The sequence below is a fragment of the Corvus brachyrhynchos genome, unplaced genomic scaffold (genome assembly GCF_000691975.1).
Source record: "Corvus brachyrhynchos isolate BGI_N302 unplaced genomic scaffold, ASM69197v1 scaffold239, whole genome shotgun sequence".
Classification (NCBI taxonomy): Eukaryota; Metazoa; Chordata; class Aves; order Passeriformes; family Corvidae; genus Corvus; species Corvus brachyrhynchos.
This window is the reverse complement of record NW_008246057.1, coordinates 9,513,487-9,541,024: the sequence shown is the minus strand read 5'-3', so window position 1 is coordinate 9,541,024 and position 27,538 is coordinate 9,513,487. Positions and strand designations below refer to the sequence as shown.

General features: G+C 41.0%; 1 protein-coding gene across 4 annotated transcripts in view; it reads left to right on the top strand.

The window, feature by feature from the left end:
• PLXNB2 (plexin B2) overlaps positions 1-27,538 on the top strand; it is a 254,318-nt gene that overhangs the window by 154,592 nt on the left and 72,188 nt on the right. For all 4 annotated transcript variants that reach the window (XM_008642550.2, XM_017745957.1, XM_017745958.1 and 1 more), the window contains 3 exons: positions 19,852-20,962; positions 22,608-22,790; positions 23,975-24,097. In XM_008642550.2, coding sequence (XP_008640772.2) covers positions 19,852-20,962; positions 22,608-22,790; positions 23,975-24,097 — 1,417 coding nt within the window. The remainder of the gene's footprint in view (positions 1-19,851; positions 20,963-22,607; positions 22,791-23,974; positions 24,098-27,538) is intronic.

The following is a 27,538-nucleotide window of genomic DNA, read 5'->3' as shown; positions in this document are numbered from 1 at the left end:
GTGAAGGCTTGTGCTGAGGGGTGTTTCAAAAGGGACAAGGGGTGTGGCATTTGCCTGTCAGTCATGAGCAAGTTGGATTTGCCTGCATGTCGACCTTGGGCTGCGTCTGTCTGTGTTCTGGATCCCACTTGGGTCCTTGGGTCTTATCACAAAATAAATATAGTGCTTTTCTGAAGGTGCATAGCCCAGGGACAGAGCGAAGGCCAGCACCCAGCTGAAACCAGGGCTGCAGCAGCTTCCAGCTTTGCTTTGACTTTTTTTTCCACAGTATGGGGTACAAAGATGAAAAATCTTACATATTTGTGTTCAGTGTACAAGGAAGAAGGTCATTAGAGGAGGCAGGGAGAGTTAAACCCTTGGAGGCAACTGGGAGACTGAAAGCATAAGGTCAGTGGGTGGTTTTTTGAATGGCCAGGGGTGGGAAAGACAGACGGAGCATCTGTGCTCTGGGTCAGGGAGGCAGTTGCAAACAAGGAAACAGCATTCAAAATGCAGCTTACCTGGAGTTCTGTGTCCAGCTCTGGGGTCTCCAGTACAGAAAGACATGGACCCATTAGAACAGGTTCAGAGGAGGGCCACAGAAATGGTCAGAGGACTAGAACACCTCTGCTGAAAAGACAGGCTGATAAAGTTGGAACTGTTCAGCCTGAAGGAGAGAAGGCTCCAGGGCCATCTTACAGCAGCCTTCCAGTATATAAAGAAGGGTCATATGAAAGGCAGAGAAAGACGTTTTACCACAGCCCGTAGTGGTAAAACAGTAGGGGAAACAGTTTTAAATTTAAAGAAGGTAGGTTTAGATTGGATATATGAAAAAGAAATCTTTTTCTGAGAGTGGTGAGACTGGAACAGATTGCCCAGAGAAGCTGTGGGTGCTCCATCCCTGGAAGTGTCCTAGACCATGTTGAGTGAGGCTTTGAGCAGCATGGTCTATTGGATGATGTCTCTACCCATGTCTACTCCTGCCTCCATGGCAGGAGGGATGGACTTAGGTGGTCTTTGAAGGTTCCTTGCAACCCAGACCATTCAATGGTTTCGTAAAGCTGGCATCCTGTCCAAAATAAAAAGCATTAGAAGAGATTTTTAGCACTGGAAGGTTTAATATAAAAGTTTCAAAGCAATTAGGCAGGCTTTAAAAGGCTTTTGAAGAATGACTTACCAGAGTAGGCTAAACTAATACTCAGACCCTTTCAGACATGCCAGGAACAAAAAACTCAGTGTAGGGCCAACTGGTGGCTGGGATTTGAAAGGGTGCTCAGATAGGATGAGGGCCTTACAAACATTTCATTCATTCTTGCTGCATCCTGTTCTCTCTGGAAGAGGTCAGGGATTTTTTGCAGTGAAGTCCTTTGGGTGGCTGGGATAGGGAAGCCCTGGCACAGGCTCACTTGAGAACCTCAGTAGGAAATGACCATGTGATAGATCTTGTGTTTATACAGAAAAAAGGTTAGTTAAATACACAAAAAGAAATGTCTGTAAGTATCCAGCATTGCACAGAAGAGTCAAGACCTTTTTCTTCTCTCTGCTGTTCACTGGGCTCTGTCATCAAGGCTTTACCATGCAGGAATGTAGTTTTTCTAGTAATCATCATGGACCAATTAAAGAGTGACTTATTTCTAAGTTATCATGCTGTTATTCACTGTCTTCTTTCTTCTTACTCCATCTTCCATTAAAAAACTAGAAGCCCTGACAAATAACTTAGGGATAGTGAAAAACTGAAATCCTTCCATAAAAAATGATATTTTACAATTCCCCAGGATGAAAAAAGTTGTGAAAGTAGCACAGTCCTGATTCCTTACTTACCTATTTGTTGTTAAATAAATAGGGTCCAGCTAAGATATAGACAATTAGGCATAGAAAGGAGCAGGTTAGAAAGCTATTTCTTTCCAGGCATCTTTCTGAAAGAAGCAGTCTTGCCCAAAACCTCACAAATGTCACCTGCTGTGGTATGAGGGGAGCACCATACATTTGGTTGTTTCATAGCTGGATGTAGTGCAGTCCAAAGCTCTTGAAAGCTTCCAGTCATTAAATTTGCTAAACAATATAAACCTTTTTTTAACAAATGGTACTCCTGCTTCAGTTAGCTGGCCAGCATCTAACCCTAATAATTGCCTTCTGCCTATCTAAATTGCTCTGTTTATTTAATTGAACAAGGTCACATGTCAAAAGATGCATTGGATAAGGTTGGTGGTGCTAGGACAAAATAGGTATTATGTCACCCAACTCATTCAGCGCCAATCATAGTGATTCTGTGCAAATCACTCTGAAGCTGGCAAAGGACTTAATAAATCAAATAGCAGTTCCAGTAAGTTGAAATAAAGCATTTTTAATAAATGTGCTGATCCCTTTCAGGCTCCCTAGAACACTGTGGGAATTTTATATGAATATTGTTCTAGGACTCCAGAATGTATAAGAGAGTCCTGACTTGTACTAGAAATGAAGTTTCTCCATATGCATCTTCAACAGTTTTATGTCCATCCCATATGGATGCAGTGACGGAGGGGGTAAAGGACCATTGATTCATCTAGACAAAGGAGGTTGGCTCTTTCAAGTAGAGGTTTTTTTTCCTGTCACACTTCTGCTTAGAGGCTAATACAAACCTTAATGAAATGTTACTTTTTTGTCATCCACAAGATACCCTGTGCACTTCCTCAAGCTCTGTGAACTGTGCTTGCTGTGCAAAAGGGACCAGGCTGCAGATGCTGGATTGAGACCTCGGTGTTTCTGATGGCTGGTACAGTGAAATCAGCTGTCTAGCACAAAGTGTGATAAACTGCTTTGTCGGTGGCCCTAGACTGGAAGGAAATGAGAAAGACATTACAAGTTGAGGAACCTTGTCAAATAAGCAAACAGCAGTCTTGCTGAGCAGCTGTTTTTGAGGGGGTAGATGTTTGTTTAGTCACCTAATGGAGACTGGTGTGTTTTTTTCCAGGTGTATTCAGATGGAGTGGTGGCCTCTGAAATCAGTGGTGTAGTTGTTTTGCTTGTTTATTTTTTTTCTTTTGTGTGTGGAGGTAGGATCCATCCCCCTCCCCTAGCTCTTCCTTTGGCAGTGAGCATGCTGTACATACTTGTGAGGCTGAGCACAGTGACCTTCCTTTGCTCTTTGAATTACACCTCCTCAGTTTGAATACTTACAGTCCTTTAATATTAAACCACTGCATCTCTTGCTGAAGGCACTGTACAGAGCAAGTAGGGACAGATTAAATTCTTTGCCAGAAAGTGAGAGGGACTTCATAAATGTCTGGAGTATTTGAATCCCACCAGTGTTACTATCTTTAGCATCAGAGGTCAATTATTTCAAAGAAGTAACAAATGCACCCAACACAGGCAATTCTTTTCCCCATCCAACTTTGTAGACAGTTTGCCTATATCTCTGTCTTCTGGGTGGTTGTACCAGGCTGTGGGATGCCCCAGAGTTTGGGACAGTTCCTCTAGAGAGCTAAGAAGTAAATTGCTTACACCTACCATGTTTTCATTTTATTATTTTCTGCAAATCTTTGAGCACTTTTAATGCTTTTACTTTTCAAAGGCTTGTCAGAATTCCCAAGTTGGTTTAATGTTACTGAATGATTATATCAATTTAACTGAATACTGTTGTTTGACATAAGCTTAACTATGTCTAAATAAATATTTATATTCAGCCTAAACAAATCTAAAGGTTAAGTATTGGCTTTAAAGTATTTAAGTGCCTTATTTCAAAACCTCATTTAAAAACCAAATGAGTCAAATAAGTTTAGGTAATGTTGAAACTTCAGCAAGCATGCTCATCTAATTGTACTTTTACAGACTGCTACACATCATACCACAGGAAAACAGTGCAAATCAATGAACGTTGAGGCAAAGGAATGTTAGGGTTTTGGGTTTTTCTAGAGGTGGTAGTTCAGTGCTTTCATAAAATCAGTGGGTGAAACTGTTTAAGAATTTCTTGTCATTTTTTGGTGACAGAAGGTGCTTTCAAACATCAAGTTAGCAGGATGAGTAGGGTGGCTGGCCGTATGCTGGGAAATGTGCTCTAATTTGCACAGCAGCTTCCCTACTGCACAGCCATAGTTCTTTCTAAAAGAATGGAAGCAGTGCTCTTGCATGTCCTTTTTTAATGGCCTTTTATGGTTAGACTTAAAGCCAAGAGGCCACTGTTGTAAACCCTTGTGGTGATGGAGACCAGAACGAGAGGCAGGGTCCTGGCTCCATCTTCCTCCCTGTAAGGTAGGAGAGCTGGAGGTGGTGGTGGACTTCAGACCTTCTCCTAGCTGCTGTAAGTGTGGACCAGCCAAAGGGGAGTGGTTATCCTTTATAGACACTCCAGTTTGAAAGCTAAGTGGAAAGACACATTTCTGTCTGAAATGCTTGTGATTTTTCTGCCTGGAGATATTTACCCAAAACTTTAGGGAAAGTGTAATGCTGCAGCTGATTTTAGCAATGTACTGGAGCTCTCTGGGTTCTTGTTTTGGTTTTTTGGATCTTGCCATGAGATAAGTTCTCATTTTATGTAATGTTTTTCACCCATGTGTCTCACATCCTTTGCAAAGGAATAAAATCGCAGTACTCCAGTTCTCTGCCTGGAGACTCTAGCTCAGCTTCATGGTACAGTAGCCTCCTTGCTCTAGCCCCTTGTCCAGCATGGTTGCATCTTTTGGCACCAACCCTTATCTGTGCAATCTTTCTTTGAGTCAATAATAGGACATCTCTTGCCAGCTATGTTAACTATATCAAATTGCAGTGTACTCAGCATGAATAAACTCTAGTATTTTATGGATGCTGGTACAGAACTGGTCCAGAGACAAAGCCTTGGTGAGTTGCTGTTACCTGACTTCCCAGAGCAAGCCAATATGTATTTCAGAGATACTCAAAGAATTATCCTCATAATCTCAGATAACCTTACATTTCAGTACTTTAGTAACTAATTTCTAAATCTCTCTGCCAGTTGTAGTTCATGCTCGCCCATCAAACAAATGGGGAATAGTAGAGTTTGAGTTTCCTACTGGCTTTTCTTTATGTCATCATTCAAGTACTACAGAAAACTATTGAGAAATCTGTGTTCAGGTGCTCATGTGCAACTTCTTTTGTTTCCTGTGGGAGATGATGCATAGTTATTTGATGGTAGATTGTGTTAAAAAAATCATCTGCAAAGCACAGTAGCATATGCAAGTCATTTATGCCTTGAAGTGAAGCTTCCTCTGGTGTGACTCCACAGGCTCTGTACACGTGCAGCAAAAACTGTTCAAAAGGAATTTCTGTCCTCTCAGACTGGTTTCCAGCTTTGTTTTGAAAGGGCAAAGCATTCAGCAGGGGAGTTTTCAGTGCTTCAAAGCTTTCCTGTGCCCAGCAGGTTCTAGCCTCGCATGTTCCAGGAGCCTCCATGGTTGTCCTACAGCCATGAACTCGATGGTAGGCATGGCTAAAGCTTGGAGATCCAATGTTTCTGGTGGCAGCCATAATTGCACAGAATGTTAGCTTCTGAATGTCTTTAGAAATTCACATTGAAAAGCCTGGGCTGAGGGGAGTTTAATCTTGTGCTAGCACTCTGTCATGGCTACAGACGGCTGGTACAGCATACCCTGGGCATGCAGCACAAACGAGCAAATACCTCTCTGCTGTGATGTGACTGATAATACTTTACATTATACATTTCCATTAATTGGATGCTATTACTACCTGATGCGTAGGTCATTGTTCCTAATTAATTAAGGGCCAGGAAGGTACTTAGTACTTTACAAGACACAGATGAAGACAGATGTCCACTTGGGAAATTAAAATATACCAGTTTGGTCATTTTATAAAAGACCGGATCAACTATAAAAATCTGATATCTAGACAGATCCTAATAAACCTGATGAAAATCAGAGAAATTAGATCAGCTTAAAGCTAATAAAATGTGATAGAAATGTTCTAAGTTGTCTGCAAAAATGCTTTCAGGCAGAAGGATTAGCATGAAGTATATTTTTACAAGGATTAGGCAGAATATTTTACAGGGTAAACTAGCCCATAAAATTGTTCCTTTTTGCTTGAGTCTATAGATGGACTTCTCTTGTGAAATATGCAGCCTGAACTAAAACTTGCAGTTTTCAGCTATTGCAATAATAGTTTGTTCTTTCCTGATGCACTATACATAAATTTGGAAGTGCTCCTGGAACAACTGAGCTATGCATTCTGGTTCCTTGGAAATAAGACTATCCAAATAAATGCTTCAGTTGTTTGAGCAGTAATGCAGGTTCTGTTTTCAATGACATCGTGCTCTGAGGCATATTTCCTGTTATCCTTACACATCAGCACAATAAACTTTATGTCTTAATATACCCCTACAAATTTTCAGCTTGTTTGCTTTTAAACAGTTGAAAGTGTTTGTATATGGTGATTGTGTTTGAAGACTTTCCTAGATATATATTCTCTGATAGAAAGTGTAGGCTGTGCTTGAATGTAGAGCTTATCTACTGTACAAAATTTCTAAGTACATGAAGCAGCTACTGTAAATTCAAATTTGAAAAAAACCCCATATATATATATATACACCGAAGTACCTAATGTATAAAGCAAACATTGTAAAATATACTTGGCTTAGACCTTTTAACCACATCACTGGGTGCTATAAAAGAAACATTTAGCCTAAGAGCTCAGAAGATGCATGATGAAAGCTGCCCAACAGAAGTCTTTGGAGGCTGCCTGAATAATTAGCCTTGTGGGATGAAACTGGTCATGCAAGGAGGAGGATTTACGCTGCTCTCTATTCCCCTCATATAGTGTAGCTGGCCCTTACTGGCTCTCCTTAGTCATATATCCAACTGCGCTTAGCAGTGAGAAGAAAAATGTTCCCGCCAGCTGCTGAGCAGCCTTGCAGTGACCTCTCCATCCTACTACAAACCCATAGAAGAAACTCATCTTGTTACAATGAGAATTCCACTGTGCTCTGCAGCAGCAGTTTTGGTGGAGACTTCTTTTCCACTTGTTAGCACTGGCTGTTTAGCGAGGCATACTTTTGCATTTATTCAAACATCAAAACACAGTCAGGTGTGGGAGTGGGGTCACCGTAGGCAGGACTTTGTGTGAAGCAAATCCTGTGCCCAGCTTGTCCTGCAGCTTCTCTGCTAAGAAAGTATTGCATGGCTACTCGTGGGTTTGCATATTTTGTCGTGTGTTTTTTTCCCAGGGATGCCTTAGCAGCACCTATTTAAACAATAGGTTAAAGATGCACTGTGCTGCCAGAAGTTTGGAAATAGCTGCTCCTTTATTTGAGCGTGATTATCCCAGCTCCTCAGTCAAAGGCAAAGGGTTTAGTGTTACCAGTTCTTAGGAAGAGTCAACTCTGAGTGTCAGGAAACTGAAACCAGATGCTCTATGAACAGCACAAACAAGGGGTTTTTCTTTTCCTTTTTCTTTTTAAAGATACATTTCTGAATCTTGCAGTTGTTTTAGGTTAAAACACTATTTGAGAATGGTTTGATCATACAATCAGCAAGCAGATAAATGAATCCCCCAACCAGTGGGTTGTTAATGGTAGGAGTGGGAGGGTTGGTCTGCTTGTCTATTACTATTTACTTCCATGCATCTCAAATTGCAACTTCTGATCTTTAGAAGCATGACTTGGGGTTCTTGAAAGCCTTTGAGGGAACAAGAGAAAATTGTAAATCTGGGACCAGTAATTATACAGACAAATTCTGAGACTTAGACCTATGGTATTTTCAGGGCAGAAAGGAAAGGATCATACATGTATGCGCACTTACAGGGCAGCAGCATTTCCAAGGAAAAATTGCACTCTGTAGGGGTGGGGAGGCCTGTTCAGTGCTTAATGGGGACTCACAGGGAAAATGGAGAGACTTTTTGCCAGGGCCTCTAGTGACAGGATAAGGAGGAATGATTTTAAACTGAAAGAGGATAGGTTTAGATTAGACATAAGAATGAAATTCTTTGTGATGGGGCTGGTGAGAAATAGGAGTATGTTACCCAGAGAAGTTGTGGATGCCCCATCCGTGGAAGTGTTCAGGTACAGGCTGGAAGCAGTTTGGAGCAACCTGGTCTCTTGGAAGGTGTCCCTGCACACAGCAGGGAAGTTGGACTAGATGTTCTTTGAAAGTCTCTTCATTCAAACCATTCTATGATTCTCAGTAAGTTTATGCATCACCTGACTCCTCCTAGAACCCTCAATGCAGGCCATGACAGGTCCTGGCCCAGCTGGCAAGTTCAATTGGAGTGGGTTCTGAGCCCACCTGGGACAACTGACTGCTTTTATTCATGTCTGTCTCATGTGTGTTAGAGCTGTTCTGTGGAGATTGTAGTGTTGTGTTCAGTATGATTGATGACTTGTAATTTTAGAGGAAGGACCTCTGTTTTGGAGGCGTTAGGCAGACACTGGTGTGAAATAAGTAGCGATACGTTTTCATCATGCATTGCATCATGCTCCTTTTTTGAAGTAAGTGTTTCTGTGTTGGAAGCTTCTGAAACAAGGAAAACACATTTTATGACTGTGTTATGCATCCATGAAAAGGGGATTTTATAATTCTTTTCCTGACAGGCCCTTAAGTAGACAGGCACAGGTAGGTGCTGCTTTCAGGTTCATGCAAATAACTGGTTAACTAGCTATATGAGTTTGGAGTGAAGTACAATGGATAGAAACACAGAAGTGCACAGAGTGTCTGTCCAGGCAGATTGGATCAGCACAAGCCAGCACTGTGCTGTTAGAGCCAAGGACAGTCCATTCATTTAGATGAGCCTTGTGTGTTTATTAAAACAACAACAAAACAAAATAACAACAAAACACCAGGAAAAGCTAAACACAGGTGAAAATGCTGCAATTACCTTTTTTTCACTTGTGGCAACCAAAAACCACAATAGACAAATGAAAAAGTGCAATCAAATGTGACCTGGAACATACAGCCTGCTCTATATTTGTCCTTGACCCTTTATACTGTGTGTGGTGTTTATTTTAGCCTGTTCAATTTGCTGCAGACACCTTTCTTGTGGATTCTATTCTACTCATCTCCCCTTGAAAGCCTTACCAAATATTTACCACGCGCCCTTTCTTGCTATGCCTCTGCTTCTCCAGGCTGTTTCTGCCCTGTTGTCATGTGTCTCCCCATCTTCTCCCAGCTCCCTTCTCAGCTGCAGGAGATATTTGTCTGTGAGCAGAAGCAGCCCCCCCAGTTTGTTGTTTCTGCTGGATGGCTCCGTCTGCATCAGGTACCACTGCCTCTTCCTGGCTCCCTGAGGCAGGACACCAGTTCATCCAGCACCATCTCTTCTGCACATACTTTCTCTCCTACTCCCCAAGCTGAAATGAACATTGAGTATGGAGAGTATCAGCAGGTGTCATCAAGTTAAGCATGTCTCACTGTGTTTTTCTTGCTTCTGAGAAAGCAGTGGGAAACAAAAGAGAAGGAAAAAGTAGTTAAGAAACAAAAGAGGTGTTTCCAGGTGAGCTTTGAAAAGAGATAGGAAGTCAATAAGACAGTGAGTATGTCTTAGATCCCCAACAAGATCTGAAAATCACCTGAGTTTCTTGTTCCTTTATTTTTCCCCCTTTTTTTTTCTTCTACCTCCTGCTTTGTCATCTGAGACTTTACACAAGAGTATTCAGGCTGTTGTAGCAGCAGCTGTAAGAGAGGAAAACTTGGAGGCTGTGCCTAAGAAGAAAAGGAAAGGAGAAGGTGGGGGTAGGAGGAGCTATAAGAAGATGAGGAAAGATGTGTAAGGCAAGAAAAATAAAAGGGCTTTTTAAAAACTGTCATGAACATTAATTTGAAGGACAGAGACAAAAAAACCTCACTTTAATCTCAGAGCAATCAAAATGAGCAACACCAACATGAGGATACAAATGGTCCAAATGAAAGTTTAAAAAATTTCAAGAAAGACAAACCAGATAAACACCTGTAATTTATCTCCAGTAGCAGAAGCCAGAAAAATTCTCTATTCCTCATCTATGTGTTTCTTAGCTCCTGACAATCAATAAACTTTCAGTTTCAAGAGTTTTCCCCACCTACCTCTCTCTCTTTGTGGCTTGTACTATCAGCTGCCTAAGTACAATATATATTGTAGTACTCTATTGAGTGTGGTCAATAGCTTCCCATTTTCATAGACCTTTTAGCCTATGTCTCAGAAGTCCTGGATAAATCACTGGCACAGACAGATAAATACATGAAAATTAAGAGTGCAGGAATCTGTTAAACCCAAATAAAAAAATAAAATAAAGATAAATAGAAGAATAAGAAGACAGCATGGTGATGAGACAGGGAATCACACAGCAAACACTCCACCAAGTGAGAGGTAGAATTGGAAGGAAAGGACTTTTGTGCATGGGGCTTGATTACTTACTCACTGTATTTGCACTTCATTATTTATGGGTTAAAACTTATTTACCCCACTGATTCATGGGATCAATTTCATATGGCATTATCATTGCAGTTTATACAGGATTCTTCTATTAAGCCCTATGACACCATATAATAGGAAGACAAAAAATGTTGGCTCTGTCTCGTGCCAAAATTATGCATAGCTTTAAATGTCTGTGTGCTGTTCTGTACAGCTGCATCTTAGCGAAGAAATCCTTCGCTCTTTGCAGCTCTCCTCTCGCTGTGCTCAAGTCAGCAAGGGGGACATGCAGGTTCAGGCTGCTGCTGAAGGGGGCTGGTGCTGCCGCAAAAAGGTGCGGCTGTGCAGGACATCGGAGCGCGGCTTGGTGCTTCTGCTTTGAGGAGGGGAGCAAGACCAACTGCCTGCCTGTGACATCCCAAGGCACATTTATACAATTTGAACTCACAGGTGCTGCAAATGTCCTTTCGACTTGAATATTTCTTTGTGCATGTGATAAATGGTTAGTTACAAGGAAGAACTGGTTCTGGCAAGGAAGGAGCTGGAATACTCTGTGTTTGTTTCCACATGGTCATGCTCCGATTCCCCCACGCTGGAAGAAAATCCGCCTCCTTTCTGGCTTCTTCCAGGAGAAGTCCGAAACCCGTCCTTGAAGATGACCTTATAGCACTGAAAACAAGCAGTTCGTTGTTGTAGCATGGAGCTGGTGACACAGAGTCTCCTTTTACTATCAGTATAAATGCATTTTTTTCCTTGTGCTGTAATACCCTTATTAGTGCAAGGAAAGCCAGCGAAACAGCACTTCCTAACTCCCTGGGCTTTCCTTCCATGCTTCAGACTCTCATTTTCTGCAGGTTCACAAGCTAAAAGAAAGTAATATTTTTTTCCTGGGTTGCAGAAGGGGTAAAATAACCTGGGGCTTGCATGGAGCTGGTGAGTGTGGATGAGGCATCCCTGCTTTCTGCTGGTCTTCTGTGTCCACCTCGTATAGAGGTTGCTGCAGGAAGTCATCCCCTCTGAAGTTCAGGCAGCTGCAGCAGGTGTTTACACTTGGGGCCAAATTAGATTTGGCCATTTGCAGGATTAGGTAGCGTAAAAGTGTAAGTGACTTTAGGAGTGTCTGGAGTGGCCTGTGGCCCTGTGCTACTGCAGACTGATTCAGCTGGGTGTTGGTCCATAGGGCATCATTGGGATTAGTGCTCAATGAGACTGTAAAAAAAAAAAAAAAATCTTAATTTTTGTTCATTAGTAGATCAAACAAAATCACAAAGCAGGTCAAAGAGGAGATTCTGTGGGTTCAGATTCCTGACAAGTCAGCTGCTTGCTATTAAAGGTGTCACTCAGCTGCTTTTCTTGCAGATCAACTACATCTTTGTAACACTTGAGAAAGTGAGGCCTGATTAAAATGAGTGCTTCATTGCTACTGAGAGAATGGAAAAAAGATGGTGGGATGAATGTAGAGGCCCAAACTGAAAAGGAGGTGTGGTCCAGGAAGGCATGAATGCAAGTCTGCTTCTGCAGTTTCTCTTCTCTGTGTGTGCTCCTGCCTGCATTAGTGGGGCTGGAATGTGAGTGTGCAACCCTCTTATTAAGGATGATAATATGAACACTTGTCTTCATAATAAAAAATAGGATTTGAAGAGACCTTTCTGGCATAAGCTAACCTTGTCTCAAAGTGGTTTATAATCAGTAATTGCTGGTAGTTAGTGCTGTCGAATGAGGTCTCTTCACAGCAGCTGTTTTTATTGACTTTTTTTTAAAAAACTGCTTGACACCGTAAAATCTTGAAAGTATTTCACTTAAAAGAAATTTTATTTTGATTCCTAAGACCAGCCAAAAAACCTATCCTTGGACTATGGCAGATCCATGGTATAAAAGATTTTCAAAATCAAAATACTGCCAGGTCTGACTGGAATGAACCGGGGAATTCATTAGAGTCTCTGCTTCGAAGAGTGCATATAAATCTGCTAAGTGCTACTCTTCTGTTTTGTTTACCTGCTGATGTTGCAGAGACAGCACATTACTGGAAGTTCTGGAGTGCAATAGCAAAATTTGTACGTATGCATTTCCTGAGTCTCATTACCTGTTGTTAATGTTCCTTTGAGTAACTCCTAGTTGAAAAAATTAATGCTCACATGGCTCCCTCTTGCTCTGAGTTTGGATATGGATCAGAATATTAAATAATTTGGAGTTCAGGTGTGCATGGATGTAAGGTTTTGATTCAGACTACTAATAGTCGTATTAATTTAGCTTGAAGATAATAACATAATTATAAATAAGAATTCTGAATTTGCTAGCTGTTTGCCTCTCTTAAACTTTTGATACAATCCTGCCAATTTTGCACCAAGTTTGTGAGAGTCCTTGTCATGGGCATGCTGGGATGCCGGTGGATACAGAACCTACTGTAAAAGGTAGTTGTGTTCCTCAGCTGTTAATTCAATTACAATGCTGGGAGAAACCTTTTCTAAGGTGGGACAAGAAAACATCACTGGGTTGGTGGTATGCAGCAATACTGTTTTACTGTAATTGCCAGGGATACTAGAGCTGAATGAGATACCCTGTTTAATCCCCTGCCTACCCCTTTGAAGCCTGTGAGACATGAGAAAGATTTGGTGATCTTTGGTATATGATTGGTGGTACAGGTTCCCAAAACTCATCTTTTTAACTTGTGTGAAGGTTGAAAGCGATGACTTTGTAAGCAAAAGTCAGGAAAAGTCCTTAAAATTCCCTTTGGATCATCTTGCTCATGCAACGTTTCCTCATCATTTCAAACACATCACTTTGCCCTTGAGCTTCCAGCTAACTAGGCTGCGGGATGTCACAGTGTCCACATGGGTTAATGGGCTACCTCAGGCAGTGAGTTATCTGAGCTCTTTTTGCTGCTGATATCTCAGATCTTCTGAAAGATTAGAGTCTCCAGAGTGATGGAAACATCTTCTTGCTTGTACCCTTTTCCCAGGGGAACCATGCAGTGCATACTCTCCTCTCCCAGATACTGCTGGCCTCTGCTGATGATGTAGGAACAAGATAGAGATTTACTTCTCTTTGGACCAAAGTACAACTCATTCTTGACAGATGAAACCATGGTATAGGTATATTGGGTTCGCATAGTAAGGTGTGGTAGCGGGGGCTACAAAGGTGCCTTCTGTGAGAAGCTGCCAGAAGCTTCCCCCATGTCCAACAGAGCCAATGCCATCCGGCTTCAAGACAGACCTGGACCGGTCAGGGCCAAGCCCCTCAACAATGATGGTAGTGCCCTGGGATAACAGATTTAAGGGGAAAAAGCTACTGTGCAACGGAAGCCAGGAGAGAGGAGTGAAAAAATGTGAGACAAACAACTCTGCAGACACACTTCACTCTGTCAGTGAAGGAAGATGGGGAGGGAGGAGGTGCTCCAGGCACCAGAGCTGAGATTCCCCTGCAGCCCACGGTGCAGGGCATGGTGAGGGAGCTGTGCCCCTGCAGCCCATGGAGGTCCACGGGGGAGCAGAGATCCACCTGCAGCCCCTGGAGGACCCAACACCAAAGGAGAATGTGACCCTGTGGGAAGCTCACACTGGAGCAGGCTCCTGGCAGGACCTGTGGCCTGTGGAGAGAGAGCTGCCACACCCCAGAGCAGGTTTGCTGGCAGGATCTGTGACCCTGTGGGGGACCCACACTGGAGCAGTCTGTTCCTGAAGGACTGCACCTTGAGGAAGGGATCCACTCTGGAAAAGTTCATGAAGAACAGCAGCCCATCCAGGGAAGGAATCACTTTGGAGAAGACCATGAAGGACTGTTTCACGTGGGACACGTGTGCGGGAGGAGGGGAAGGCCGTGACAAGGAGGGAGTGGCAGAGACAATGTGGTGAACTGACTGCAGTTCCCATTCCCCATCTCTCTGTGCTGCTTACAGTGAGAAAGTAGAGAACTTGGGAGTAAAGTTGAGCCCAGGAAAAAGGGAGGGTGTGGGGAAAAGATTTTTTTAAAGTTTGGTTTCAGTTCTCATTATCCTACTCTGATTTTGACTGGCAACAAATTAAAATAATTTCCTTAAGTTGCAGCTGTTTTACCTGTGACAGTAATTGATGAGTGATCTCTCCCTGTCCTTATCTCAACCCCCAATCCTTTAATCATATTTTTCTCATCCTGTTAAGCTGAGGAAGGGAATGACAGAGTGGTTAGGTGGGCACCACAGCTTATTCTTGGTATAAGAAACCCTGGTTTTCAGTAACCTGAATTTGTGTTTCTGTGTGTCTTCCGTTTGTTTTCCCAGGGACTGCAGGAAAACACCAACAGAAGGCACAGGGACTGAGGGTGTAACATTCATTATTTCCTTGGCAAATCCACAATTTTCAACCACTCCTTGTAAAAGAAGATCCATATCAGTATGACCATTACACATATTAAAAAAAAGAAATCTTATATTATTGAAAATTACTCAAAAAAATAAAAGGAAAACATTTGAAAATTTGCCTCATGAAAACAAGCAAAACTTTTGACTTCCACATCAGGAATAGAAACAGTATTAAAGTATTTGTCCATTTTTTGCCACTTTACAGGCAGTTTGACCTGATGTAATTGTTTGTCCCATGTGAAGATGGTCTATATAGCTTAGCAAATTGTGTTTTGAGGAGAAGTGAAAGAGAAGGAAAATTACTCCTTTTGAGCAGTACGGGCTCTCACAACATCTAATGAAGTGGATATTGGTTTCTCATTCTCCACAGCATGACTTCCCACAGTTTTGTGACCCACAGGTCCCAGCTACTGACAGCAAACTGTCACAACTACAGGGATGGACACCATCACAGTGATCACTATTCTCACTGGTTCTACCAGTTTTGGATGTGTGGCATAGTATAACAAAAAAGTGGCTCCCCTCTGTCCAAATTCTTTCTAGCATGTTGCTGTGCTTTTGGAAAATGGGTTTGAATCCTGCAGAGTGTTGTTTCAGGTGATTCATTCTCTGAACCAGTGAGCTCCAAAGCTCATTTGTTTTAGGAAATAGTAGTAAAAGTTGTAACTGGGGAAGAGTTTACATTTACCTACAGTTCTGGCAGAAGTACAAACTTTGAAATCCAGACTGAAACTCTGCTCATCCCCTGCTTCTCATGCATTCTCTAATTTCTGTTCTGACTTCCTTTGAGCCTAAAACTGAAAGAGGAATTCTTTTCAACATCTGGCACACTTAATAAAAGCTAAAGAGTTACTAAAAATGAGAGAGAAGAGAATTTTCATTCATCTTTCCCCAACTAACTATGCCATTGGAGAACATTCTTTGGATTTTACCTTCTTTATGTCACATTTTTTCAGTCTTTTTTACCTTTTTTTTTTTCCAATTTAAGTGTCTTTTGCATCTTTTGGAGTTCCTCTGATTAGGGGAAAGTTTGCTGGGAGAACCACAGTTTTCTGCATCTCTTACTATTAAAGTGTATCAGCATCTGCCTTGCTTGGAAGAAGTGCTTGTCTCTAGACCAGAATTTTGAGTAAAAAAATTTTGTCTGGATGAGAGGACGTAGCAGGGTTTAATTAAATATATATATGGTTAATGAAGAAATACTCTGCAAAAACACCACAGAAGCTAAACTGGTGAGATTATTCCTTCACTGAAGATTTTCTCATCCACTGTTTTTTGGGAATAACACTTGTTTTAGTTCTCAGTTATTCCAGTTTCAGGCAAAATTTGGTATTCTCTCACTTCAGCTGAAGCAAATGTAAGAAATGAATTAGCATAAAGCTAAAGATATATCAAAGGCTGAAGTGACTGGGGATGGGTGAAAAGTTGAAAGCTCTTGTGTACAAGCACCGCAGATGATTTTACAGTGACGGAGGAGAACACCTGCCGAGCGTGGTGCTGGTGCTGATTCTCAGGGTTGTTTATAATAACGTGAAGTCAATTTGAAGCTCACTTTTTGCTTGTAGATTATAGATGCTCCTTTTTCCTGCATGCTTTTTGAAAAATTGGGTGTTATTTAAGGTTATTGGTCTTGCATGAGTAGAAAGATATAAAGTTATGGGTACTAACTTTAAAATTGACCTCTGTGGGGCAGAGCTCTGGTAGTTGTGGGATTCCAAGACGGTGTCATTTTATGGCAGTTCCCCTGTATGAAGCGTTCTCCTGGGTGCCCTGTGTTTCCTGCACATAACTTCTAGAGTTTCATATTTCTTGTAGGAAGCAGTAGGGGGGACAAGAGACAGGATGGAGACAAGACTTTGAGAGAGAAAAAACAATGATGTGGTCAAATGCTCTGTTGGTCTTCTTTTATCCTGAGTCTGCTAAGGGCTTAAAACTAAGTGCACACTGAGGGTGGAGGGTATATGACAGCTCTCAGGACCAGGGCATGACTTAGAGTAAGCCACCCCAGCCTGTGTGTAAATGCAGTGTGTGATTAAGCCATTGGAAATACATTTCCTGTGCAGAACATCATGGATTCCATGCTCCAGCCTATGCTTCTTACACCTTTTCTCTTGTGTTTCTGTGACTTGTTCATTGAAAGTGGAAGTTTTTCACAACAGGAAACTGCTTTTTGATACATTCCCCGAGCATCTAATTCAGTACAGCATCTGTGTTTTAATAGCAGCACTGTCATTCTTATCACACCAGCTGGTCATAGAAGGATTCTTCCAGCTGCTTCTTCCCAATTAAGTTAAGATCAGGTGAAAATGGCCTGTGGTTGTAGTTCATCTCATTTCATTGTATTTGTTTTTTTTCTCTTCTTAAACCTGCTATTTGAGAAGTGAATGAGAGTTTAATTCTGAATCTCTTCACAGTGTATTTAATTTTTTGTTTACTATTTGCTTTGAAGGGCGGATGGACAGTGAAACTAATAGATACAGAGAATGATGAACTGTTACCTTGCATAGAGATCTGAGCTGATCTGATGGGGATTGGCATGAGACAGGAGTGGCAGAGAGTAAATAACAAAAACAAATTAATAAAAAAAGATAAGGCACAATTAATGGAGAATGCATGTAGTTCTGAATAATTTAAGTCAAAATTTTTATAAGTAAAAAAGGCAGAAAATAATAGGGAGGAAGCTTTACCCATTTTTATGCAGAGAATTAATTACTCCTCTTGGAGTCTGGTTTAGAGATGCAAAATGTACTTTTTCATAAGTCTTGGCTCTGGCATGAACCAGCAAGACTCTTCATTCTTCTGGGACAAAGGCAGGAGTATTGCAAATGCAGCCTTTGTGCCCTGGGTGCCACCAATGGACAAAATGGGATTTTTGAATCCACTGAAATACATGAATGTGGAGGTGAACTGAGTACAGTAATTAAGGTAAAATGATTACTTTCCATTCACTTAAGGTATATTTTGTAAGTAGAGCTATTTATGGGGGTTTCTTTGACTGAGAGCAGAGATTATAATAATCTAAAAATTACCTTGTGAGTAAAGCAGGAACAAATGAATCCCAATTCTGCATTTGATCCCTGTGCAATAGATAATAGAATGATAAAACTGGTATGAAACAACACTGCAGTAGTGTGTCAAGCCATTGTTTTATTTCATTGCAGATAACTGTAAGGGATAATATTTGAAACTAGATGACAAACATTATCACATATCATTTAGCAATGGAAAAGTAAGGTGGGACCAAAGCTTGTTTGGAAAATTTAAGTCATTTGGAACAGTAAGAAAAGAAGAGAGGAATTCAGAAGAATTCTGGGTTCCTTAGAGCAGGTCAACTGTTGTAAAGAGACCCAACACTTGATTACATTGCAGAGCATGTACTAAAGTCTGTGTGTCTGGAGAATAGGTTATAATTCTTAGCCTTTTCTTGGTCACTGTCATAGGAACTCAACCTATCATTGGACAGAAAGTCCAGCTTGTGCTGCCGTGATGTACTCTCTTGTCTTTGGCATCATTTTATAGCTAGATACTCAGTTTGGTACATGATAGGAGCTTCAGCAAAACAAGATTGAAGTTAGCCTTTTATTTATTCTTCTTTACTATCCTGAGTTTCATTTAGTAGGTTTTTGGGGATTTAGAAGTTCAGTTCACTCTGATTTTAGAACAGTTGTTCTCACCCTTGCACATGTATTTTCTCCACAGAGGAGCAAAACACACTCAAATACTGGAGGACAGGCGTTGTCCTTCTGCATTGGCAGGGCTGAGGTGGTTTGGGAAGCTCACAGATAGATGGCTTGTGCTCACAACAAAAGTCCTTCCTTCCCCGTTCAAACTTTTGTATCCAGGTTGTTAACATTTAGTTTTAGTTACCCAGTATAAATGATGATTCAGCCATTCTCTTTCACATCCCACCAGAGTCTATTGCTCTTGCCAAACACAGGAGCAAGGTTCCTTTATTGTTATTTTTTTTTAAGGTTTTTTTTTCAGTTTCTGGTTTTGGCATTTCATGCTCTTTTATTCCTCCTATGAAACTTTTGCCTGTTAGATTGCTTTGTTAAATGTTTCGCCTGTCTTTTCTGTGCTTTTATTGTTTCCTTTCTCTTTAGACTTCCAGATATTTTCAGATTTAACTTGAGATTGCCTGTAAAATTACAGGTTCTTTCCTCATCAGATTAAAGAATCCTATGGCTGACTTTGAACATGAAAATATGGTGAATTATATTTGACCTTCCTCTAAACAGTATTCATCTTTTCCCCCTAACATCAGTGTGTCCAAGCATGCCACCTTTTGTTTTCTGCTCTCAGAACTAAACACTTTAAGAAAACATTGACAAAGTGTTCTGGCCTTAGGAAGCCAGCTGAGACTCCTCATTTAACTCTTCAGATTAAAATTAGACCCCTGCTTACAAGCTTCAGAAGGTCTTTGTCTAATTCCAAACAGCCAGGTGATCTTCTTGGGAAGTAACAATTCTGAAAGGGATAAGGAAAAAACAGGTAATGGAATCATAATCCCCAAAAAAATGTTAAGTGATATTCTTAAGACAGATTTGAAACTATTAAATTGCAGTGCTCTAGTGAATGGAAGTGTTGCACCTTAATGTATGCCAGCAGTCAAAGGCAATGTTGCATATTAAGGGGTCTACCATCTTCTGACTTCACATTGATGAAGGATTAGTGTAATGTCTTCTCAAAAAACATCAGCAGCCAGATCCAGACTTGCTTGTACTCAATGGAAAGTTTTTTTCCTTTCTGGGGAAAGCTCCACAATACCAAATGTTTCAAACACTTTTATGTAAATTCCCCCCCACCTCTTAAGGATGAGCTACCTGAAGCACTGGGATTCTCCAAATTATTTTTTAAATTTCAGCAGTAAATAATTGACAGAATATGATGCTGTCTGGACAAGTGCTACCATATTTTGTCACTCCATGTTGTTTCAAATTGGTTGTTGTTCTCATCGTGCTTTAGCACAGGACTGATTACCTAATTGGTTTTATAATAATCATTTAGACATATGACCTTGTTAAATCCTTCCCCAACAGATTAAATTGCTAGGCAGTTAACAGGATTTGAGGCTTTCCATAACCTTCATGCTGTCTACACCTGCACAAGGATAAGTGTATTTAAGTCACGAAAGAGAAAAATTTCCACATTTCTCAGTTTTGTGTAAATTGTATTTTTTTATAAGTTTCATGTTATTATCTTCTTTTCCTTTTTAGGTATTACATAGAAATGGCTTTATGGATCTGGACACTGACCATTTTGAGCTGTTTTTGTGTCACCTTATCCAGAAACGAGGAACTGAAATTTTTTCAGAGTGCTACAGAGCTAAATCATCTAACGGTGGATAATGACACTGGGATAATCTATTTGGGAGTGGTAAATGCGCTTTATCAGCTTACAGAAAACCTGGAAGTAATAAGATCTGTAGAAACAGGTCCAAGGAAGGACCATAAAAAATGCACACCTCCCATTGATGAAAATCAATGTAAAGAGGCCGTACTGACAGACAATTATAACAAATTACTGTTGCTGAACAAGGCGGATAATACAACTGTGGTATGTGGAAGCCTTTTTAAAGGAATCTGTGCCATCAGAGATCTACAGAACATTAGCGATGAGAAATATTACGTAGACAGTAGTGGAGAAAAGTCCTTTGTAGCAAGCAACGATGAGAATGTATCAACTGTGGGACTGATCACTTCCTTGAATAATGACCGAGTGCTGTTTGTTGGGAAAGGGAATGGACCAAATGACAATGGGATCATAATCAGCACTCGGCAGCTTTACGCAAGGGATGGGAAAGACATTTTTGAAATGTATACAGACTCAGCAGCTGTTAAGTCAGCTTATCACTTATCAAGCACACAACAATTTGTGGCAGTTTTTGAGGATAAAAATTATGTTTATTTTATTTTTGATCAACAAGAGAAACAGCCTGTCAACAACCGCACACTGATTGCACGTCTGTGCAAAGATGATGCCCATTATTATTCCTACTTTGAAATGGACTTGGGCTGCAAAGATGATGATGGTGCCTATGACCACTGTCATTCTGCTTATGTCACTACACCTGGAAAAGAACTGGCTGAGAGCATGGCTCAGCAGGGACAACCTGCAGATACTCCCTCAGATGACAAAGTTCTTCTTGCACTCTTCAGCAAAGTAAACAAAGATGACGGCTCTCTTAAATCCGCCATGTGTGTGTTTTCCTTGCGGCACATCAATGAAAAGATGGAAAAAAACCGGAATGATTGCTACACTAAAAAGAATACCAGCTCATTTTACAAACTTTTTTCAGCAGAAAACCCGTGTGCATTACATGGACTGGTAATATGAATAATATAAATATTAGTTTTAGAATCCATGTTAGAGTTTGTGGAAAATATACAACTACATGTTTTAAGGTGGCTTTGAGCTAAACTATATTAAGACGACTGAAAACTCAGCAGATAGATTCACTATAGAAATGGAATGTGGTTGGGGGGGTTGTGGAACAGGTCAAGTAAGAAATGACAAAATTTTGAGTCTTTTAAAAATGATTTGATGTTTTCTCAAAGATAACTGTTGCTTTCCTAAATGCATTTCTTTTAAAGGGTTCCTTCTGGTATGGGAGTTACTGAGTCAAATGCAGGGATTTTTTACACCCATGATCAGTTTCTGGGTGATCACACTAGACAGCTGTAGTTTCAGTCAATGTATTTACAATGCTCTTAAATGGTATTAAGAATCTTTTAGATGGTATCTGTAATTCAGCATTTTTTCTCACTTGTATTTGTATATTCAGACAACTGAAATACCAGATTTCTTGTATTCAGGTAGTGCTTATATTTTGCTGTGGCTCAAAATGCTCGCATAGCATGATAGCTATCTTTTTATGACATGTGATTACCTTGGCTATAAGGTTTTTGGAGGGTACTGTTACACCCGTTCAGGTACTGCTCTTCAATCTACGGTTGTCTCTGAGAGGCAATTTTCAGCATCTCTGTTGGCTTTACGATTGTTTTGCCCACATCACTCTATTCCCAAGCCCCACTTGTGCATGCCACTCATTATTGCAGCCAGCCCTAAACTGGGCTGAGAAATTGAATCATCTTTAAAATAACTCAGCCAGCATTTAGAAGGATGTCTTACTTTACCCAGCCCGAGCAAGGTACACACTTGCATAAGCATCTGTTTGAGCACAACCTGAGAGGTGGTGTGCTATAGTCCAGGGAGAGGAGTGAACAGCTAAGGAGATGGGGCATGGGAATAACTTTTTTTGGTATTGACCCATAATCCTTCATCTTGTGAGACTGAAGCCTTCTCCAACACAGTAAGTTACTAGCGCTGATGAACCAAAATAACACATTTTGCTTCGAACCGCCAGTGTTACTTGCCGCAGTACCCTGCATATGGGGTGAGCATCACACACAGAAATCCTGAATGTGGCGAGTGGCCGTGGCTTCTGACAAAAAGAAGGTGTGGATTTCAGATCAGAAAGACAGTTTTGTTACCAAATATAGCTGGAAAGGCAAGGTGTGAATGAACTTCCTTCTGGTGGCTCTTGCTGCAGCTCAGAATTAAAGTGTAGTGAAGACGGAACGTGTTGAAGTTCATGAGACAGTTGTCAGGGAGTTGCTTTTTATGGATTGTAGCAAAGAAACAAAACAGCAATAAAAAAACAGTCTTCAAGGCAAAGCTGGTTAAACCAGTCTCTATGACACGTTCATTTTAGTTACACCAACTGGTTAATCGTTAAACTGCTTGTGTCTCCTGGAAAGTGAAAGCGTGGAAGCAGTTCTCAATTAGCAGGCTGCTGTCTGATTACTGCCTGTTCGCTGGGGGCAAATGCCCAGACAATCCATTTCTCTCTTTCTACTCTTCGGTGTCTGAGGGGTATTATATTGTCTGGTAATAGGGCTGCACTTCATTCTTAGCTAGGAATTAGTGATCTGAATGTTTAACGTCACTCTGTATTGCTATTCCTTATTAGAATGCCAGCAAAAATTTCCCCTGTGGCTCCGAACACTTGCCATACCTTTTGGGAAGTAGGAATGGTGTTATAGAGAAGCCGGTACTGCAAAAAGAAGGGATGAATCTCACAGCTGTCACTGTGGCTGTGGAAAATGGGCACACCGTGGCTTTTCTGGGAACATCGGATGGTAAAATTCTTAAGGTAAAAAACTGGACTAAAAGACTGGAAGGTATTTAAAAGGTTACAAACTGTAGTGATAGCATACTGCTACTCTAAAAGTAAATGGGATTTATAAGATCTCATACTAGGAGCAAATTCTCTTGGAGCTTGGTATTTTTCATCTCAAAGAAAAAATATATTATTTTTGATGTACCTCAGCTATCTGATACACAGACTGAATTAGCATTGCCTGAATGACGCTTTTCCCAAAGGATTACATACCTACTGAGAGCTTTATATAAATAGCCTTAGGTAATCTAAGAACTGCTTTAGCCTTATCTCTATTCAAGCTCATACTGGTTTAAGAGCAACTTTTCATTTTCTAGTCATTCTGACCATTCAGTGAATAAAGGTGGCAATACAAAGCCCAAGCTGAAGCTCTGATAAATTCTGCTCAAGGCTTGACATGTTTGTGGTGTTAAAATATCAAGACTGCAACACCAAACACCTTCTTTTGCTTGAAGGAGAGTGATGGCCATGTCCAACCTCAAACCTAGTACTGCCAAGTCTCACCAAAGCACATGGGAAGTCATGTGGATGTTGTGTTTAGAGGCATGATTTAGTGGTGAAAATGGTGATGCTAGTTAAGTGGTTGGACTTGATGATCTTGGGGGTATTTTCCAACCTTAGTGATTCTATGATTCTATGTCCCTAAGTGACACATGCCTATATCTCTTAAATATCTCCAGGGATGGTGATTAACCAGTTGCCTGATCAGCCTGTTCCAGTACTTGACAAACCTTCCTGTGAAGAAATATTTCCCAATATCTAATCTGAATCTTCCCTGGCACAATTTGAGGCCTTTTCCTCTCTCCCTCTTGCTTACTAATTGTGAGAAGAGACCAGCCCCCACCTCACTACAACCTCCTTTCAGGTAGTTGTAGAGAGCATTAAGGTCTCCCCTGGGCCTCTTTTTCTCCAGATTGAACACCCTCAGCTGCTCCTCACCAGACTTGTGCTCCAGACCCTTCACCAGCTCCATTGCCCTTCTCTGAATACTCTCTAGCACCTCAATGTCTTTCTTGAAGAGTTTCCTTAGTCCTCCTTTTGTTCTTAATATATTTTTAGAAACATCTTTATTTTCTTTTACAGCAGTAGCCAGATAAAATTATATTTGTGGGGGGAAAAGCAAGATTAACCACCTTTTGTTTTCTTCCACAAAATAGGTGTTCCTGTCATCCACTGCAACTGAGTACAGCTCTCTTACTATTGAACTAAACAAACCCATAAAGAAGGACCTGGTCCTTGACCAAACCCAAGAAAATCTGTATGTGATGACCACAGACAAGGTAACATGTCCTGCTTGAATTAAGGGCCCAGCCCTCTTTTGCTTTCCCTGCAAATTTCTCTGAGATTTATACATTTCTCAGTTGTTCCTGGAAATTGCCCTGTTTGGTGGGACTCCTCCTAATCTGTGTGTATGAAAACCTTTCTCAAGTCTAAGCTGATGGACTTGTTTGTTGTGACTTGGAGATGCTTAGCGATTGGGAATGGGCAGTGAGTTCCCCTCTGGAGCTGTCACACAGGGTCTGTGAGAGGGATGAAGTGGAAATGTTTGGCACCAGCATGCCTCAGGATCAGGCAGCCCTAGTGCTCAGTGTGGGGTGTGTGGGGTACTGGTGGGTGCTGTAGCTGCCATCAGTTCTTTTCAAGGGCACTTCGGGACTCAGAATGCTGGTGGCTGACATACTTGCACTGACACATCTGTAAAGCCACCAGTCGTTTTTCTGGGTCTTACTGGCAAAAACTAAGCAGCACTGGAGAGAATTACATATTTGAGAAACATTTTCATTCAAGATTCTGCTAGAACTGATTGCAGCAGGAAAAGTCCAACTTCACTAGGAAAGGCACAAGCAGTCTCTTCTAGGTTCCCCTTCTTTTTGCTGTGAGGTGAAAGCACAATGGGGGTCTGTAAAAAAAGAGAGGAAAAAAAGCAAGTAGGAAACGAGAGGGATGCCAGATTTCTCCTCCATCCCCGGGGTAACCCTCTTCTGACACTTTTCTTTGTGGAGGCTGGAGCTGCCAGCCTCAAACGCTTGGTTCACCAGCTCTCCAGGACAAGGTGGGTGACAGGCTGTGACCATCTGCAACCCTGCCAGTGACATGGAATGCAACATGGGAAATGCTCCACACAAGTAACACAGGGAGAATGAGTGGGCTGTGAAAGGAGAGTATTTGGAAAAACAGTGCAAGAAGAATGTCTACTGACTGTTTTATAAAAGGATTAATATAAATTCCTGCCACAGGAATGTTATAGTCTAGCTGAAGGTTTTTAGGCTAGAAACAACATTGGAAAAAATGCCAGAAAAAAAACTGATAAAGCATTTAATAATATGACCATGAGAGAGAGACGTTACTTTTTTTTTTTTTTTTTTTTTTTTTAAATAGTTGATAATTCTCATTTGGCTTCCGTTCAGATTTGGAGCACAACTCCAAGCTTCAACATTGTCCACAAAACTCTGGGTGGCCTGGCACCCCATTTGACAAGTTGGCACATCATGTAAAAGCCCTGAGGTCCCCACCAGGCTACTGTGTGTCCTGCTGAGCAGTGTAAGGGATAGCAGCAACCTTGAAGGAAGACAAGCTTTCTGGTGACAGTCAGCTTGAAATGGTAGAATTTAGAAAGATGACAGACAACTTTTTTTCAGAGAAAACCTGCAAAAAAAAATCATTCAATCACTACAAAGCATTTAAATTTAGAATGCAGCAAATTTCTGCTGAAGAAAGGATTTTACTTAAATCTCTTCCAAGCAGCTCTCGTAGACACTGCAGTTTCTGAATTATGTGAATAATAGTTTTCTTTTACAAAACCTGTTTAGCTTAAATATGAATAGCTAAAGTTGGGAGCTCTGTAATGGCATTACATTACTGTCATCTCCAGGAGTTAATTACAGTGAGCAGTCCCACCCACTTTTAGAAGCAGATAGACAGGAGGAGAATGGAGGCCTTCGGAGCTGGGAGAAAAAAAATGACATAAGTGAGGGGAGAAGAATAAATGATGAAACATGTACTTCTGGGTTAGGCATGGCTGTGGGTTGTGAGAATAGAGATATCAGAACCCTGATTTGTGCATTTAAATGGTTAAAGGTAAACAATAAAGGACAGCTGGCTGCACTGATAGGCATGCATGCTGCTGAGCTACCTGGCAGATACAGACTGCCTCAGCATTTAGAAATTAATTGCTTGGCTCTGTAAGCACTTGAACAAAGTGAAAGTGGTAATGTGGTAGATGATAGCTTCTTTAAAAAGAAATCAGATCAAGAGAAGCACAGGGAAGAACAATCCAGATGTTAAGATCCAAAGTGAGAATCAAGCTCTTCCTTTCCTGTTTCACCTTTCTCCCCTCTTTTCTCCCACCTTCTGCTGTGGTGCCAACAGCAGTGGGGGGTTTTGAGCAAATGCTTTCAATCAGTCCCATCTGCTCCTAAAGCTTGGATAGAGAGCAGGAGAAACCCCTTGCACCTTCTTGTGGGACTTGGAAAGGAGCTTAGCACCCCTGTGCTGCTCATGCTGGTTCATTACAAGTGCACATCACTGGCAGGATCCCAGATTCCTTAAGGTTCTCACCATACTGGGAGGAAAGCAGACCACTGTGGCAGTCACTTACCATGATCAAGCTTGTTTGCTTGTTTTAGTTTCTAACACTTTTTGATTTAGAGTGCCAACTAGAAAAGCTCTAAAATTAGTTCCCTTGCATTTTGAAATTGGCTGTTAAAGGAGCTGGTTTTTTGGGTTTGGTTTTGGTTTTGGTTTTTTTGTCATTAATTTCACACAAAACTTGCAGAGATGGAAATCTCTAGGGCTTGTTTATGCCTGCCAGTATTGTGAAAGAAATATTTTGTCATTAAAAAAAAGTCATTCACTGGATATTAAATTACTTATGGGTACCAGTTAGTGACAGAGTGCCAGTAACTCAGCTTCAGTTAGCTAAAAAGAAAAGAATGCTGAAAAGGTAAAACCTTGTATTAATAAAAGCAAGAAAATTGCACAATATTGACGTTTTCCTTAACTGCGTAATTTTAACTCTCCGAATATGAAGAAAAGGTCAAACTCAGACTGTCAAAGTAGCTTTGTAACTGCAATTGTTTAAAATGAGACCAGAAGAAAGCCTACATCTCAGAGTTACTGTTTCTACACTTTTTGTGCTGTTTAAAAGTAAAACATAGTCATAAACTGGAAGATGTATGTCCTGTTTTCCTCTTGCATCATTGCTGCAGCATAGCTAAAAGGAATGGCTCTTCTTTGTGTGCGCCAAAGAAAAAGTTGTTTATTCTCCGAACCAAAGGAAATCAAAAACAGAAGCTGTATATTTACTGGGAGAATGAGACATGAGAACTGATGATGTTCTTTTCCCTGCTGCTTCCTGTCATAATTATTTCTATTTTATTTTGGGAATGTATTCCATGGTGAAAGGTTATGCCTGGAGAAGTGCAGTAACCCAAAGCACCCTGGCTCTCTCACTCTTGCAGACTTTCTGAAATGCCTTCTGGCTGGAAGTGCATTTCCAAACAATTTCACCTCCATGGTAGTGATAGGGAGGGGAGAATATTCTGTTTAAAAAGTGGTCTAGCTAGTACCATGTTAGCCTTTTGAAAGTATCCATCCTGCAGTAGCTGTTTCTTGAATTCAGAGCATCATTGATGCAATTTCTGTCCTGAGGTGCAGATTTCCACAAGTAATATAACTGGAGGAACTAAAAAGCTCAATTTTTGTAAGACTTGCTCATAATT